This window comes from Myotis daubentonii, chromosome 1 (assembly GCF_963259705.1).
Source record: "Myotis daubentonii chromosome 1, mMyoDau2.1, whole genome shotgun sequence".
In the NCBI taxonomy this organism is placed as follows: domain Eukaryota; kingdom Metazoa; phylum Chordata; class Mammalia; order Chiroptera; family Vespertilionidae; genus Myotis; species Myotis daubentonii.
Genome location: NC_081840.1, coordinates 199,210,560 through 199,229,258, shown reverse-complemented (window position 1 = coordinate 199,229,258; position 18,699 = coordinate 199,210,560). Strand labels below are relative to the sequence as shown.

Sequence of the window (18,699 nt, the reverse complement as noted above, 5' to 3'; positions counted from 1 at the left end):
AACTGTAGCGTGTTTGACTATATTCTGCACAGTGAGAAAACCTTGTCTTTTTCAAGGTCCACCATTTCTTTCTTCTTTTCAGTTGGGTCAAGTTTCTAAACTTTCTAAATCTCTGTTTTCTGGCTAATGAAAAGAAAATAGGATTCTATCGAGTCTCCTATCTACCTACTCCAGGACTTCTGTGAGGATCAAAGGAGATGAGGCATGGGACAATGATTCACAGACATTTGGTTAAAGTGTGAAATGTTTGTATCTGGCTATAAAGCAAGTTGTGTTCCTGGGCTGAAGAAACTGCAAGGCGGCTAGTTGTTGCTAGGGAGAGGAAGCCGGGCGTTGCTACGTGACGTCATTACCTGGTGCCCACAGTGACTGTTTCCGGACTGGGCTGGGCTGTGGGCCATATTTTGCACCATGGGGTCTTGGCAGTGTCAGCTGCGACTTGGTGAGCTGTTGTTCCGGGGTGGTGGCGGGGCCTGTGTCCCACTTGGGGGAAGTCGAGTATTGCTTTGTGGGCACCAGGTCCGTGGTGCCGTTTCTCTGTGCACATCACGACAGCTCCTGCATTGAGGTCTGCCCCCTGGTCGTCAGTGTACATCATAGTGACTGGTTGGATGGTGGGACACTGAGCATATTAGCCTTTATATTTATAGATATCCCTAAGATCAATTACTTAATCTGTTATAAATTTCTTCATCTGTTCTCTCTTTCTAAGTACTAATTTTTGTAGGGAGAGCTCTGTAATTTTTCCATTCTCACATTTACTGAAGTTGTTTCAGGCAAATATGTTTCCCCTGAAACACTGAGCCAAATCAGCGAGGGTGAGACCTGCAATTTTATTTTATTTTTTTTAAATATATATTTTATTGATTTTTTACAGAGAGAAAGGGAGAGAGATAGAGAGTTAGAAACATCGATGAGAGAGAAACATCAATCAGCTGCCTCCTGCACACCCCCCACTGGGGATGTGCCCGCAACCCAGGCACATGCCCTTGACCGGAATCGAACCTGGTACCTTTCAGTCCGCAGGCTGACGCTCTATCCACTGAGCCAAACCGGTTTCGGCAAGACCTGCAATTTTAAAAAGAGCCCCAGGTGATTCTGATGTGCAGACAAGTCTGGAAATCATTATAACACAGCTTTTCTTGGAACATAGCTAACAATGGCCTTGTGAGAGCTAGTCCATCCTAGCAGTTGGAGAGATAATGTAACAAGTGTGTTTCTAAGATAATAGAAAATATTGAATTCAAAAACTCCAGTTAGTTCTTTTTAAAGTTCATAGCCTATCTCCTACGAGGCTGTAAACTCCTTGAGAGGAGAGACCACATCTAATTCATTTAAAAAAATATATATATATTTTTATTGATTTCAGAGAGGAAGGAAGAGGGAGAGAGAGAGAGACAGAAACATCAATGATGAGAGAGAATCATTGATTGGCTGCCTCCTGCACGCCCCCTACTGGGGATCGAGCCCGCAACCTGTTACCTGGAAATCCCTGGTTGGGTTCGGGCTGCCTGTCTGCTCTGTCCTATAATGAAGGCAGGGTTGAATCATATTAGTCGTTTGAGAAGGCTAGCCAACCAGGAAGACAGGGCACTTATAAGCATTCAAATCCTGTCCCCCATCAAGGTGCAGGGGACAGGATCATAAAGGGGAGTGGGCTGGGGAACGGAATGCAGCTCCGTGCAGTCCTGGAGGTCTGCAGACGTCAGTTATTGTCCTCGTCATTAGGCGATGACATTAGGAGATGATGTTGATGAGATGATGGTTTGACTCCTGGAGGGTCGGTCTGACCATGCTTATCGGTTCTGCTTGCTGGATTCACAGCCGAGTCACCTCCTCAGTCGCTTCTCAAAGGCCTTGAAAAGGAAACTTAAAAAAACTTAACCCCCTATTCATATATAACAAACTCCCCATTCACATAAGTATATGTGTTCCAAGATTTTAAATGATATAATTACTTTTCAGATTAATACAGGTGATACCTATCAGATTACAAATCCCCCCCCCCCCCCCCCCCCAGCAAACCCAGGCACGTGCCCTTGACCGGAATCAAAACCAGGACTCCACTGAGCCGAACCGGCGAGGGCCACATTTTTCTTTTTCTTTTTCTTTTCTTTTTTTCATTTTTATTCTCTCAGCACTTGACACCATGTTGCACATACTAGAAGCCCAATCTATACTTGCTGTGTTTCCCACATGCTCTAGTGAAGCCATTGATATGCTGAAGTTGTAACTAATATTTTTCACTACCATTCCTCTACTCTCTGGATCTACTGTATTCGAGGTGCTGTACACATAGGCCACTGAGCTTTACACAGACCTACCTCTGAGCCTCCTATCTGAGAAAGGGAAGCCGAGTCTCAGAGAAGTTAAATAATTTGTCCAAGATTGTACAGCTAGCTGAGTAACTAACAAAACTGGAGTTTGAGCCACGTCTGTTTGATGCCAGAGGGCACCCACTTTCCTTTACCCAAAACACTCCAGAAGGTAGAAAATGTTATTTCAGAACTCTCCGGTGCAATTAAAAGCTACCAAGTGGAAACCATCTGGAACAATCTGTCATCAAGAGACCTGTTAGAGTAAGCATTTATATAACATGGCCTATATGATTTAATACATTTTCCGACATTAAAAAAACCTCCTTCTAACCATGATTTTTAATTTGTGTAAACATATATTCTGTTTGGGACATTACAAGTGTATCCAATTTGCTGTTGCTAAAGATACCTCAATAAATTTGTGCATAAATCTTTGTTCACACTGGGCATTATTTCTTTTTCTTTTCTTTTTTTTAAATTAAATCTTTATTCAGATTATTATAGTTGTTCCTCTTTTTTCCCCCCATAGCTCCCCTCCACCCGGTTCCCACCCCACCCACTGCCCTTACCCACCCCTCCACTGTCCTCATCCATAGGTGTACGATTTTTGTCCAGTCTCTTCCCGCACCCCCCACACTCCTCCCCCCGCTGAGAATAGTCAGTCCACTCCCTTTCTATGCCCCTGATTCTATTATATTCACAAGTTTATTCTGTTCATCAGATTATTTATTCACTTGATTTTTAGATTCACTTGTTGATAGATGTGTATTTGTTGTTCATAATTTGTATCTTTACCTTTTTCTTTTTCTTTTTTTTTTTTTAGTATACCAGAATTTAATTACTGAAAACAAGAAGAATGAAGAATTTTAAAACTTTTACATAAATACATATTTCTTTTTCAGAGATACAGTTCTTTAAGTACTTCTTTTTTAACTTTTTTTTTTTTTGCTTAAAGTATTACAAAGGGTATTACATATGTGTCCATTTTATCCCCCCGCCCTAGACAGTCCCCTAGCCTCCCCTATCCCCCAGTGTCTTATGTCCATTGGTTATGCTTATATGCATGCATACAAGTCCTTTAGTTGATCTCTTACCCCCCTACCTCCTGCCCCCCAACCCTCCCCTGCCTTCCCGCTGCAGTTTGACAATCTGTTTGAGGCAGCTCTGCCTCTGTATCTATTATTGTTCAAAAGTTTATAATGGTCTCTATTGTCCATGAATGAGTGAGATCATGTGGTATTTTTCCTTTATTGACTGGCTTATTTCACTTAGCATAATGCTCTCCAGTTCCATCCATGACGTTGCAAATGGTAAGAGTTCCTTCCTTTTTATAGCAGCATAGTATTCCATTGTGTAGATGTATCACAGCTTTCTAATCCATTCATCTACTGATGGGCACTTAGGCTGTTTCCAGATCTTAGCTATGGTGAATTGTGCTGCTATGAACATAGGGGTGCATAGATCCTTTCTGATTGGTGTTTCTGGTTTCTTGAGATATATTCCTAGAAGTGGGATCACAGGGTCAAATGGGAGTTCCATTTTCAGTTTTTTAAGGAAACTCCATACTGTCTTCCATAGTGGCTGCACCAGTCTGCATTCCCACCAGCAGTGCACAAGTGTTCCTTTTTCTCCACATCCTCTCCAGCACTTGTCGTTTGTTGATTTGTTGATGATAGCCAGTCTGACAGGTGTGAGATGGTACCTCATTGCTGTTTTGATTTGCATCTCTTGGATGATTAGTGACTTTGAGCATGTTTTCATATGTCTCTTGGCTTTCTGAATGTCCTCTTTTGAAAGGTGTCTATTTAGGTCCTTTGCCCATTTTTTGATTGGATTGTTTATCTTCCTTTTGTTAAGTTGTATGAGTTCCCTATAAATTTTGGAGATTAGGCCCTTATCAGATATGACATTGGCAAATATGTTTTCCCACACAGTGGGTTTTCTCGTTGTTTTGTTGATGGTTTCTTTTGCTGTGCAGAAGCTTTTTATTTTGATGTAGTCCCATTTGTTCATTTTTTCTTTAGTTTCAAGTGCCCTAGGAGCTGTATCAGTGAAGAAATTGCTTCGGCATATGTCTGAGATTTTGTTGCCTTTGGATTCTTCTAGAATTTTTATGGTTTCCTGTCGTACATTTAAGTCCTTTATCCATTTTGAGTTTATTTTTGTGTATGGTATAAGTTGGTGGTCTAGTTTCATTTTCTTGCATATATCTGTCCAATTTTCCCAACACCATTTATTGAAGAGACTGTCTTGGCTCCATTGTATGTTCTTGCCTCCTTTGTCAAATATTAATTGAGCATATTGGTTCGGGCTGATTTCTGGGCTACCTTTTTCTTCTTCTTCCTCTTCTTATAGGATACCTTTCAGCATTTCATATAATACTGGTTTGGTGGTGATGAACTCCTTTAGCTTCTTCTTATCTGTGAAGCTCTTGATCTGATCTTCAATTCTGAATGATAGCTTTGCTGGGTAAAGTAATCTAGATTGTAGGTTCTTGGTATTCATCACTTTGGATATTTCTTGCCTCTCCCTTCTGGCCTGCATAGTTTCTGTTGAGAAATCAGCTGACAGTTGTATGGGTACTACTCCCTTGTAGGTAACTGACTTTTTTTCTCTTGCTGCTTTTAAAATTCTCTCTTTGTCTTTTGCTCTTGGCATTTTAATTATGATGTGTCTTGGTGTGGTCCTCTTTGGATTCCTTTTGTTTGGGATTCTCTGTGCTTCCTGGAGTTGTAAGTCTATTTCTTTCACCAGGTAGGGGAAGTTTTCTGTCATTATTTCTTCAAATAGGTTTTCAATATCTTGCTCTCTCTCTCTTCTTCTGGCACACCCCTAATTTGGATGTTGGTACACTTGAAGTTGTCCCAGAGGCTCCTTACACTATCTTCATATTTTTGGATTCTTTTTTCTTTTTGTTTTTCCGGTTGGGTGTTTTTTGCTCCTTCGTATTTCAAATCTTTGACTTGATTCTTGCGATCTTCTAGTCTGCTGTTGGAACTCTGTATAATATTCTTTATTTCAGTCAGTGTATGCTTAATTTCTAGTTGGTCCTTTTTCATAACCTCGAGGGTCTCACTAAGTTTATCGGCAGTTTCTAGGGAATTCTTGAAAAACCTTATAAGTGTGGTTTTGAACTCTATATCCAGTAGTTTGCTTTCCTCCATTTCTGTCATTTGTGACCTGTTTCTTTGTCTCCACATTTTTTATGCTTCCCTGTGTTGATAGAGTGGCTTTCTGTGCTAGGTGTCCTATAGGGCCCAGAGGCTCAGCCTCCCCAATTACCTGAGGTGGACACTCTTGGTGCACCCCTGTGTGGGCTGTGTGCACAGTCTTGTTGTAGTTAAGCCTTGATTGTTGTAGGTATCACTGGGAGGAATTGACCTCCAGGCCAATTGGCTGTGAGAATCAGCTGTGTCTGCAGTGGGAGAACTTCTGTGCTGGAGACACCCTTCTGGGGCAAGACTTGCTTCAGTGGGGCTTTGGTGCTCACTGAGTCTGCCCCCTGAGTGTGTCCCTTATGGATCTGAGGAGTTGTAATCTGGATGGTCCCACTCTGACCACTGGGTACACTGGCTCTTGGATCTCTAAGGAGGTGCTAATTTAGCCTCTTCCTGAGGCTACCCAGCAGGAGCCCAGCTGTGAAGCAATGCAAGCTGCTGTGGGGCCTTGGGCCTTCTTTTGGATTTCTGGGTTTCTCTGACCCAGCTGCAGTTTGTTAGGTAATTTTCAGATTGAAAAGGGCCAGGCCTTTCATATGCAAAAGCCTCTTTGTACAGCTTGGGTGGGGCGGGGTCTCAGGGGATCAACAGGGTGGAGCAAGCAGCTATGGCTTCCCCTCAGTCCTACCCTAAGAGGTCCCATGTCTTAGTGTCTCGGTAATTGCTGTAAGCACCTCTGAGAGAAAGCCAGCCTCGAGTTCCAACCCATGCCAGACAGTCCAGTTTCTCCTTTATGAATCTGGGTCCCCAGAGACTGGCCCGGAACTGGAGTTCAGAGCAGTCAGGAGCTTGAGACTATCTCCCGATTGAAAAAGACAACCGTGTCCTCAGTTTCCAGCCCTTTCCACGTGTGCCTCCGTACCTCTGCACTTTACTTCTGCACCTCCTCTGAGTCTCAGTGTGCTTTTCTCTTTTCTTCTAGTTGTAGAATTTCCACTTAGCCAGCCTTCCTGTGGTTCTGGATGATGTCCGTTTTGTCTTTTAGTTGTATTTTTGAAGTGGTTGTGTGATGCAGCAATTTCCAGTGTTTACCTATGCTGCCATCTTGGTTTCTCTTGGGCATTATTTCTTTAGGGTACATTTCTAGAAGTAAAATAGGATTAAGGAATATAAGCATCACTGACTCCTTTTGCCAAGTTATGTATGTATGTATGTATGTATGTATTTATTTATTTATTATTATTTATTTATTTATTTTTAAAAATTTTGTTTTATTTCTTAAAGTATTACAAAGAGTATTACATATGTCTCCTTTCCCTCCCTCTTGACATTCCCCCGGCCTCCCCTACCCGCCAGTGTCTTATGTCCATTGGTTATTCTTATATGCATGCATACAGGTCCTTCGGTTGATCTCTTACCCCCCCCCAACCCTCCCCAGGCCTCCCACTGTAGTTTGACAGTCTGTTAAATGCTTCTCTGCCTCTGTATCTATTTTTGTTCATCAGTTTATAATGGTCTTTATTATCCATAAATGAGTGAGATCATGTGGTATTTTTCTCGGCTTCCCAGGGGCCGGCGTAACCTCTCAGGGGCCATCTCAGCCTCACAGGGGCCGTCCCAGCCTCACAGGGGCTGTCTCAGCCTCACAGGGGCCGTTTCAACCTCTCAGGAGCCGTCTCAGCCTCAAAGGGGCCGTCTCAACCTCACAGGGGCCGTCTCAACCTCTCAGGGGCAGTCTCAGCCTCACAGGGGCCGTCTCAGCCTCACAAGGGCCGTTTCAGCCTCACTGGAGCCATCGCAGCCTCACTGGAACCGTCGCAGCCTCGCTGGGGCCATCGTAGCCTTGCAGGGACCATCGCAGCCTCGCAGGGGGCGCTTCATCCCACGTTGGGGATGAAGGTATGAGTCAGAAGCTCCTCTCGCTGTCTCTCCTGCTGCTCCCTTGTGTATCGCCGATGCTGGAAGTTTTTGAGAGCCGTCTGCAGGTGCTGGACATCATACTTTAACTGGTCAACACGAAGTTTGGCATTCTGTCTTTTGTTGGGTGGCTCTTTGCTGGACAAAATCTCCAGGCATTCTTGGTGGCTAAATATCTGGTATGCTTGCTTGGATTTTGTTTTCTACTAAGTGCACAGACTGCTTGTCTGCCGTCTCCCAGTGTCTCATGTGAGACTGGATCTGGTGGACCTGCTTGTGTGTTTGCTGGTACAGCGGTTCCATGTCGCTGGCCCAGCCAGGTCTGGCTCCAGCTTCCTCTGAACCTGATTATTCTTCTTGAGTGTGTCCCTTATGTATGTGAGGAGTTGAAATCTGCAGTTTGTTGGGTTAGGCTGCAAAAGCACAGGTGGTTCCTTATGTGCCACTGGCACAGCTTGGGCGGGGATGTAAATTGAGTAGGGCGGGGTCTCTGGGAATCACCAGGGCGGAGCAAAGAGCAATGGCGTCTCTGCGACTCCGCGTCTCCACATCCCCTGGTGCCGGCGAGTAGCTCCACAAGAAAGCCACCCTCGCTCTCCGACCCGCTGCAAGGCTGTCCTGCCTCTCCCTGTAGGGGTCTGGGACCTCAGAATCCCGCCCCACACAAGGTCAGTGGATTCGAGAGTTTGTAACCCCTTCCGATTGAAAAAAAACAGGCACGTGACTCCGTACCTCTGTTCTTGGCACCTCTGTACATCCTACTCAGTCTCAATGCTCTTCTTTCTTTCTTTCCAGTTGTAGAGCTTCCACTGGGCCAGCTTTCCCATGGTTCTGGATGATAGCTGTTTGTCTTATAGTTGGTAGTTTCAATGTTGTTGTGGGAGGCAGCATGCACAGGTCTGTACCTTACGCCGCCATTTTAGTTCTCCTATTTATTTATTTTAAAATATATTTGTATTGATTTCAGAGAGGAAGGAAGAGGGAGAGAGAGATAGAAACATCAATGATGAGAGAGAATTATTGATTGGCTGCCTCCTGCACGCCCCCTACTGGGGATCAAGCCCACAACCAGGGGATGTGCCCTTGACTGAAATCGAACTGGGGGACCCTTCAGTCCACAGGCCAACATTCTACCCACTGAGCCAAATCAGTTAGGGCATGCCAAGTTATATTTTATGAATTGTACTAATTTAAATTTCCATCTGTAGTCCACAAGAGTGCTCACTTCATCTCAGCCTTCCAACATTGTTATCCTTTGCAAAAAAATTTTATAGTTTAAAAAATACCTCATTTTTCTTTCTTTCTTTTTTTTAAAATATATATTTTATTGATTTTTTTACAGAGAGGAAGGGAGAGGGATAGAGAGTTAGAAACATTGATGAGAGAGAAACATCGATCAGCTGCCTTCTGCACACCTCCCACTGGGGATGTGCTGGCAACCAAGGTACGTGCCCTTGACCGGAATCGAACCTGGGACCCTTCAGTCCGCAGGCCGATGCTCTATCCACTGAGCCAAACCGGTTAGGGCCTCATTTTTCATATTACTGTTCTGATTATAAGTTTGAACTTTCTTACGTTTATTAGCCCTTTATATATGAATTCATATATAAATTCAATTTTCTCCTTTGTCCACTTAACTTTTAACATCTACCTTCGTGGTTTTCTTATTCAACTATACTTTTGAATAGTAAATACTCCTCACATATTAAAATTGTTAAGCCTTTATCATATTTGTTGCCAAATACTTCTCCAAATTTTTATTTCCTCTTCAGGTTTTAATTTTTGACATACAGAAGTTTCAAATATTTTAATCTATAAATTCCTCTGTGTCTTTTGTTGCCTTTAACTCATATTAAAATCCAGTGATTAAGTAGATAGTCTCTTATTTTTGCTCTAATTCAATTAAAAATATATTTAACTTGTCAATTGTGATTTATTAGCTGATGTGGTTTATTTTGGTACATACTGTGTCATATTTAATTTGACCACTTTCCTAAATAGTTATATTTTCCTAGCTCCTTTTTCTATTGATTTGTGATGCTATCTTTATATTTTTAATTCTTATTGAATCTAATTTTTGCTTTTACTTTTCTTTTTTGCAGATCATGATTACTATGAGTATGCAAGGAAAAGGTAAGACTACAGTTACAGTACTATTTTTCCAGACACGAACTAGTGGGCCAGCCTAGCTGGATGGGGCAAACTCATTCAGGGGCATCTGAAGTGAAAAGCTAGCTTGGGGTTTTTGAGAGGATTCCTGTGTTTTCCCTTTGTCATAAAGCCCTTTTCTTTTCAAAATATATTTTATTGATTTTTTTTTACAGAGAAAAAGGGAGAGGGATAGAGAGTTAGAAACATAGATGAGAGAGAAACATCAACCAGCTGCCTCCTGCACGCTCCCTACTTGGGATCGAGCCTGCAACCAAGGAATATGCCCTCGACCGGAATCGAACCTGGGACCCTTCAGTCCACGGCCTGACGCTCCATCCACTGAGCCAAACTAGTCAGGGCATAAAGCTCTTTTCTAATGACAATTCCTGTAGGAAACAGAAAGCAGAGGAAGAAAGTGATTAAGAAGTAAGAATGGGGGAGAATATTGAGATGCAGGAGAACTCTCCTTCTAGTCAGTGTTTTGCTTGTTTGCTAAATACTAGGTGTTACTTACCAGGTCTGAACCTTTGAGGGACTTGGGATTCTGCATTGACAATTTCATATCATAGATTTTGTGAAGCTCCAGGTCAATGTATTCCACTCCCCTAACATCTAATTCAAGCACAATAACTAGTGAAGTTTCAAGAAAATGTCCTCTATTTTTTAAAAAAGTATACACACACACACACACACACACACACACACATATATATCATATAAAATAGATGTTTATTCTTGGTTTGGCTAAGATATAGTTAGAAGAGGTATCAGAATAGAATCATTAAAGAGAAAAAGCAAGGGTTCATATCAATGGTTCATATAGATGAGAAATAAATAACACCAGATTTTATTTCTATCCACTCTTTTAATAAGTGAGTTAAACCATTCATATTCGTTATTATTATTTACTTATTTTGTATTTTCTATGTATTATGCATTCTAGTTATTGTTTTTCTCACCTCTTCTAGGCAGTAAACACTGCTACTTTATTCTTTTGTAACACTTTGCAGTTAAAAAAATTTCCTCCCCCCCCACAAGAATCCTGAGAAGTCGATAGTGTAGATATAATCAGCTAGATTACATTGAGAGAAATTACGTCACTTTCCCAAGGTTGTATGGAGGCTAAGCAGAAGAGCTGGTGGAGTGTTTACTGAGTGTTACCAAGTGTGCACTCAAAATAGGACATTACTCAAATAAATGTATGTGTGTGAGCAAACTCCTGTGGGTACATAGATAGTGAAATAGTTTACCTCCTAAGTGTTTATACTTAAATAAAAGACTGCTTAGAGTGTTTTTTAATGTTTTTGTTATAATTTTAATTATTACTATGATTATATACTGCTTCTTGCTTTTGTTTTGGGTTAATTTGGTTTGATTTGACGAGGAAATTGTGCTATCTCCATTTATCTATTCCTGTCTCCATGCTCTAAAAAATTTTTCTTAGGGAAGTGTGCTGTGCCTGATTGTAATGAAAGAAAATATTGTCTGACTATAAAGCAAAATAGTTGAATGTAAAAGAGTATTTTTAATGAAAGAAAAAATTATCTGAATTACCCCATCAATTCAGACCTGAAATCTTTTCCATAATTGTTGCTATATAAACATATATTTATTACGTTGCACCCAAGGTAAAGATTTCAAAAACATTTTTAGCTATTGGGAAACCATAGGAGACTAATTATCAATGAGAACAGAGACAGCAATGTAGTCCTCATTTAAAAAAAAAATCAGCCTTTGAGAGTTAAAATTCTTTAACCACATTCTTTTGTTTCTGCGAAAGATCATGACTGGACATTTTGAGGTTATGGCATAGCCTGTGTTAAGATGAGGTGATGTAGGCTGGAGATGTAGCTATGGTGACATGATGCACAATAAGTGAATGGAAAGGAGGTGTTAGATCTTCAACAGAATTGGCAAATGTTAATGAGATTGTTTCCAATTGAAATAAAACCCCCTTTAAGTATTTATAGGAATAAATTAGAAAACTATTAATGCTCCTGTATAAAATGATGCATTAAAAAACATTTTTAGCAGGTGAAGAAAAGGTTGCTAGGGAAATCTTGGCTTGGAGGTGATGATGGAAGCCAGAGTCTAACTTTCTTGAAAAGTTTAATATACAATAAGATATTCTGTCTGCAACTCTTTTTTCCCCTGCATCGAGCCACCTCCTTGGAAAGTTAGCTCAGGCTATTTCACAGGCTCATGCGGTACCTGAATGGTGAAGCCATTCCTCTATTGCATAAGGATGTAGATTCCCCCCCCCCTTCATTTTTTCTAGATATTAACATGTTTGGCTTGGGGATAGCAGATCTCCAAATGTTTCACCACCAAATAATCTTTTGGTTACCTCTATCCACTACCACAGTCATGGGGTTGGAAAGATTTTGTTGTTGTTTATAAAACTACATTGATTAATTTTTTTAAATTAAGGACACTTTGTATCTACTTTATTTCATTTGTTGTCTTTCTGTCCTGACATGAGAGCAAGGATTTTTGTCTGTTTTATTCACCAAGGTACTCTCAGCCCTAGAACCCTACTTTGTACATAGTAAGTACTCAATAAATATCTCTCTATATAAAAGCCTACGTGACCATCCGACCATTCCACCATCGGACTGGTAGCTATGATGTGCACTGACCACCAGAGGTCAGACATTCAACACAGGAGCTGCCAACCTGTGGTGACTTGGCAGCTGTGGTTCTCAAGTGACGCATCCAGAACCCAGAGAGGAGGGAGCCTGATTCCAGGGTGCCCTCTTGCACTCTAAAACCCCTTGGGGGATGTTGGAGAGCTGGTTTCGGCCTGATCCCTGCAGGCCAGGCCAAGGGACCCCACTGGTGCACAAATCCGTGCACTGGGCCTTTAGTTTATTGAATGAATGAACTAAAGCTCAGAGGATTTAGTAACTTTCTCAGGGATAAGAAAGTTAGCACTTTATTTTTATTTATTTATTTTAAAAATATATTTTATTGATTTTTTACAGAGAGGAAGGGAGAGGGACAGAGTGTCAGAAACATATATGAGAGAGAAACATCGATCAGCTGCCTCCTGCACACCTACGACTGGGGATGTGCCTGCAACCAAGGTACATGCCCTTGACTGGAATCAAACCTGGGACCTTTCAGTCTTCAGGCCGATGCTCTATCCACTGAGCCAAACTGGTCAGGGCTTGGTACTTTATTTTAAGACAAGTGGCCTGGTGCACAAAATTTGTGCACAGAGGGGGAGGGTTCCTTCAGCCCAGCCTGCACCTTCTCCAATCAGGGATCCCTTGGGGGATGTCTGCCTGCAGGTTTAGTCCCGATCCCTAAACCGGCAGTCAGACATCCCTCTCGAAATCTGGGACCGCTGGCTCCTAACCGCTCACCTGTCTGCCTGCCTGATTACCCCTAACTGCCTCTGCCTGCCTGCCTGATGGCCCCTAACCCCTCTGCCCGCCTGCCAGATCACCACTAACCTCTCTGCCTGCCTGCCTGGTCATCCCTAACTGCCCTCCCCTGCAGGCCTGATATCGCCTCCAACTGCCCTCCCCTGCCAGCCAATTTGGTTCTGATTGGTCAGTCAGCATCAAAAGCTCCGCCTCCTAGACAGCCATTGGCTCCTCACAGTCCATCCAGATTTGGTTCTGATTGGTCGGTTTCTATGCCAGTCAGCATCTCTGGGCATATCTCCAGGCCTGATCAGAGAGGTGGGGCTTATCAGCAACCCCCAAGGAGGCCCAGAGAGAAACAGAGGCGCAGCTGCTGGCAAAGCCTGGAGAGAAAGAGGCAGGCAAGGGCTGATCAACACCTGCCATGGATGCTGCGGATCAGACCCTGCCTCTCTCTCCGGGCCTGATCCATAGCCCCCACGGCGACCCAGCACTGACTGCAAGACTGACTTCCGGTGTTCCCTTGAGCCTTCGAGCCTTTGGTTGGTTGTTATGGACCCTGGGTTTTTATATATTAGGATAATAAACCCTAGAATCCCAGTGTTGGTACTGGAATAATAACCTCTTAGATGAAAATAATTGTTGGACCAAGTTTTCTTGTCCCCAAGATTGACTGTTGCTATCACCACCACACTGGCCTCAGGGAAAATGTTCCTTTGTTAATACTGTGGCCTGGCTCTGTGCATGGAATCCTTACTTACAGTATGCTCCTAGTACTGCTAAGGCAAGGTGTTCAGGGGCAAATAAGTCATTAATAAAGGCTGAGGGACAATGCAAGTGAAATAAACAGAGTAACATGGAGATAGGTAATTTGATTGAAGAATTTTAGTTTGATCTTCAGGGTGGATGGTCCAGTTTTGTGAATGTGCAATCATATGTGTTCCTATTAATCCCTCTTTGCCTCCTCCCACTTTCTGAAAGGTACTCCATGATGCATTAATAACCATTTAATTAAGAAGGCCATATCCTGCCTGCCCAGTGTGGCTCAGTTGGTTGAATGTTGTTCCATGCACCAAGATATCACCAGTTCAATTCCTGGTCAGGGCACATGCCCTGGTTGCAGGCTTGATCTCCAGTAGGGTGTGTGCAGGAGGCAGTTGATGGATGTTTCTCTCTTCTCCTTTCCCTTCTTCTCTCTCTAAAGTCAAACCAAAACATATTTAAAAAATAAAAATAAAAAAAGAGGGCCTGCTTTTTAGTTAGTTCCTAATTGTGGACGGCAATAAAGCATTGTTATATATTGGGCCTTTTAAACTACAAGCAAGTACATAAATAATTATAATATGAACTACAGTAACATAGATGATGTATTAGTCTGCATAGTATATAGGCAATGCTGCAGTAACAAACAAGCCACAAAACTCTCAATGACAATGCAATAAGAGTTTATTTCTCCCTCAGGTCACACAGTCCACTGTGAGCTGGTTGACCCTCCTCTGACTTGTAGATATGCCATCTAGAATATGTGGCTTCCAGGGTCATTGCAACAGGGAAAGAGAGAAATGGAGGAGGCATTCTACTTCTTAAATACATTGCTCTGGAAGTGATACTGAACACTTGTGCTGAAGTAAGACATAACTAGGCACATGGCTCTAAGCTGCAAGGGAGGCTGGGAAATGTACAGGAACACATGGATGTTTGGGGAATATAAACTCTCTCTTCTATAGGTAAGTTCAGAACAATCAGCAAGGTCCAAGGCAGCTGCATAGGGAAGAAAGGGAGGGGGAGAAGTGGTACCAAAAGTATATTTTGCCTATTTCATAGTTTTCCCAAAGTCAGACAATCAATCTGAAATTTATCTGCACAATCTCTTCAGAGTCCAATGCCGTAAAACAATTTACAAATTACTTAAATATGTGAATTGAGGCTTTTCCCCGTTAACAAGTGTGCAATTATTTTACCTGGGGCCCTTTGGAGACAGTATACTCTTGGTTTTTTTTACGTATTTATTATCTTTGTCTCATCATGTACTATATTATTAATAATTCTATAAGTGAGAAATTTTGGTCCACAATATTTTTAAATACTTTGAGCTCTTTAGCATTCTTCAAGTTACATTAAATAGGCCTGGCCAGTGTGGCTCAGTGGTTGAGCATCAGCCCATGAACCAAGAAGTCATGGTTTGATTCCCGGTTGGAGCACATGCCTGGGTTTGGGGCTCAATCCCCAGTAGGAGGCATGCAGGAGGCAGCTGATTGATGTTGATGTTTTTCTCTTATCAATGTTTCTATCTCTCTATCCCTCTCCCTTCTTCTCTCTAAAATAAATAAAAATATATTTTTAAAAATTGCAACAAATAGGATATTGTTTTGTTCTCTCCCTCCTCAGATGGGGTTTGAGTAGAAGTCATCTAATGTAACCATATTTATTAATTTGAATTCTCTTTGAATTAATCAGCTGGTATTTGTTAGTTCTTTTTCTAGGAAGAGACTCCAAGAACTTTCTAAGCCTAAAAAACAGTGGGGAGCCCCAGATAGGTAAGGAAATATTATATAGTTTTGCTTCTGATGATGTATTCCTTACATTAAAGAGTAAGTATTCTTACCTGCCCAAGAACCCCACATCCTAGGTGTATCCACCTCTCTTTTCAATTGGATCCATTGGACCCATACTATCAACTCAATTGAGTCAACATATGGAAGGCAAACTCCCTAAATCAGTGGTTTTCAGACTTGTCTGAACATTATAATCACCTGTAGACAAAAGACTTAGACAAAAGGAGATAGGCCAATAGCCAACAAGCACATGAAAAGATGGTCAATATTATTAGTTACCCAGGAAATGCAAATCAGCACAATCATAACATTTCACATGAACTGCAATGGCTAAAATAAAAAAGACTGAAAATAAAAAGTTTTGAAGAGATGTGATTACTAGAGGGACGAATATATATATATATATATATATATATATATATATATATATATATATGCACAAAGACTTCTACATGAATGGTCACAGCTGCTTCACAATAGCATCAATCTCAAAACAACTCAAATGTCCTTCAATAAGTGAGAAGACAAAGAATTTGTGGCATATTCTTACAATAGAAAAGTAATGATAACAATAACCTCACAACACATACAACATTGTGGGTGGTGGTGATATTAACCAATGTGATTGATATTGTATAATGAAATGTATAAATGTTTGGAAGATCTGCATAACTTGGCGAAATGATACTTTTCAAATGACCAAGGAATGGTATTTCAATATCTTGAGCTGCTATCATTATTGTTATTTTTGCTATTTCCTAGAGAAATAAAACAAAACAAAACTTAAAAAAAAATTTAAAAAGTGAATTGATGTTTGGGTCCCAGACTTGCTTGGACTGGGGTGCAGCGTAGGTGTTGAGACTGTCAAGAGCTCCAGGTAATTCTCGTAGGCAAACAGGCTTGTGAACCACCATCCCTGGGTGCTACTCCATACGCCTTTGAAACTCTTGTGCCCATCTTCCAGGTTGCTGCTCTAACAGCTGGTCCTGCTGTCTCTACGCCTTTGTCCAGACCACACCTATTCTCTGGGTCCCCAAAAGGCTGAACCCACTGTCTTTCCATCCTTGGCCACATGACTCCCCCTTTCCTTCGCTGACTCTGAAGAAAGCCTGACTTCCACCCCCCTTTTTTTTCTGAGCTCCTATTGCTTTTGACAAAATTAATAGACTTTATTTTAAAATTAGTTTTAGGTTTACAGGAAAATTGAGCAAAAGTACAGGGAGAGTTTCTGTATTACCACCCACTCCTCTAGTTTCCACTATTATTAACATCTTGCATTAGTATGGTACATTTGTTACAACTGATAAACAAATGCTGACATTATTATTAACTAATAACGTTAGGGTTCACTTTTAAGTTGTACAGTTTTATGGGTTTTGACAAGTGCATATTGTCATGTACCCACCATTGCAGTATTATACAGAATAGTTTCACTGCTCTAAGAATTACCAACTATTCATTTCTTTCATTCTCTCTCCCCTCTCTAAACCCCTGGCAAACACTGATCTTGTTTCCTGTATGTATAGTTTTGCCTTTTCCAGAATGTTATAATTATAACCAAACAGTGTGTAAACTTTTCTGACTGGCTTCTTTCACTTAGCAATAGGCATTTAAAGTTCCTCCATGTCTTTTTATGCCTTGATATCTATTTTTAGTGCTAATATTCCATTGTTTTGATGTACCAAAACATATCCATTCATCTATTGAAGGACATACTGGTTGCTTTCAATTTTTGGCAATTATGAATGAAGCTGCTATAAACATTTGTGTGCAGGTTTTTGTGTATAGATACGTTTTCAACTCATTTAGCTAAATACCTAGGAGTGCAACTGCTGGATCATATGGTAAGAATATCTTCAGCTTCGGCCGAAACCAGTTTGGCTCAGTGGATGGAGCGTTGGCCTGCGGACTGGAGAGTCCCGGGTTCGATTCCGGTCAAGGGCATGTGCCTGGGTTGCGGGCACATCCCCAGTAGGAGATGTGCAGGAGGCAGCTGATCGATGTTTCTCTCTCATCGATGTTTCTAACTCTCTGTCTCTCTCCCTTCCTCTCTGTAAAAAATCAATAAAATATATTTTAAAAAAAAGAATATCTTCAGCTTCGGAAGAAACTGCCAAACTTTCTTCCAATATGTCTGTGCCATGTCCTCCAACAATTAATGAGAATTCCTGTCCCTCCATATCTTCACCAGTATTTGGTGTTGTTAGTCTCTTGTATTTTAGCCCTTCTAATAGGTGTGTAATAACACCTAACTGTTTTAATTGCAATTCATAATGAGATGTTAACATACTTCATATGTTTATTTGCCATCTTTATATCTTCTTTGGTAAAGTGTCTGTTCATATCTTTTGCCAACTTTTTAAAAAATATGTTTTTATTGATTCTTCTTTTATAGAGAGAGGAAGGGAGAGGGAGAGAGAGAGAAGCACTGGTGTGAGAGAGAAATATCTACTGGCTGCCTCATGCACAATGCACACCTCCTACTGGGGATCCTGCAACCTGGGCATGTGCCCTGACTGGGAATCGAACCAGCACCTTCTGGGTGCATAGGATGACGCTCAACCAACTGAGCCACATTGGCCAGGGCTTGCCCACTTTTTAATTGGGATGTTTGTTTTCTATTGCTTAATTTTAAGAGTTCTTTTGTATTTTTTGAATACGAGTTCTTTTATCAGAGCATTCAGCTATTGACTGAATGTTTATGTCCTCTCAAAATTCATATTTTGAAATCTAATCCTCAATGTGATACTATTTGGAGGTGAGAGTCTTCGAGAGGTGATTAAGTCATGAGGGTGGAGTCCTCATGAATGGGATTAGTGCCCTTATAAAAGAGGGTCCAGAGAGGTCCCTCACCACTTCCACCAACCGAGAACACAAGCTTCTGCTTTAGCCTCTTATCTCCCCAATGTCATTCTCTCCTCTCTACTCTGTTTCACATCACCATTAGGTGAGTTTCCAGGTTTTACCATTGGTTCATTCATCAAACCAGGATTGAGCATCTACGGTGTGCAGCACTGAACTATGCAAGGGGAAATCTCCAAAAGATTAAGACACGATCTCTCTGCTGGAAAAATATATAGGCTGGAGGAGAAGGTGCTCCTTGTCAAAATTGTGGAGGGCCATGTAAACCACTGTAAGGAGCTGGGGCTTTATTCTAAAGCAAATGGAAACCTTTGAGGTATCTCAAACAAGAGGATGACTGGTCAGATTGGAGTTGGGGAAGATCACT

General features: G+C 41.5%; 1 protein-coding gene across 1 annotated transcript in view; it reads left to right on the top strand.

Annotated features, from left to right (window-relative positions):
- Nucleotides 1-18,699, top strand: part of SPMAP2L (sperm microtubule associated protein 2 like) — a 53,555-nt gene that overhangs the window by 14,338 nt on the left and 20,518 nt on the right. Inside the window, exons 2-3 of the mRNA XM_059708248.1 lie at nt 9,496-9,526; nt 15,387-15,452. Coding sequence (XP_059564231.1) covers nt 9,496-9,526; nt 15,387-15,452 — 97 coding nt within the window. The remainder of the gene's footprint in view (nt 1-9,495; nt 9,527-15,386; nt 15,453-18,699) is intronic.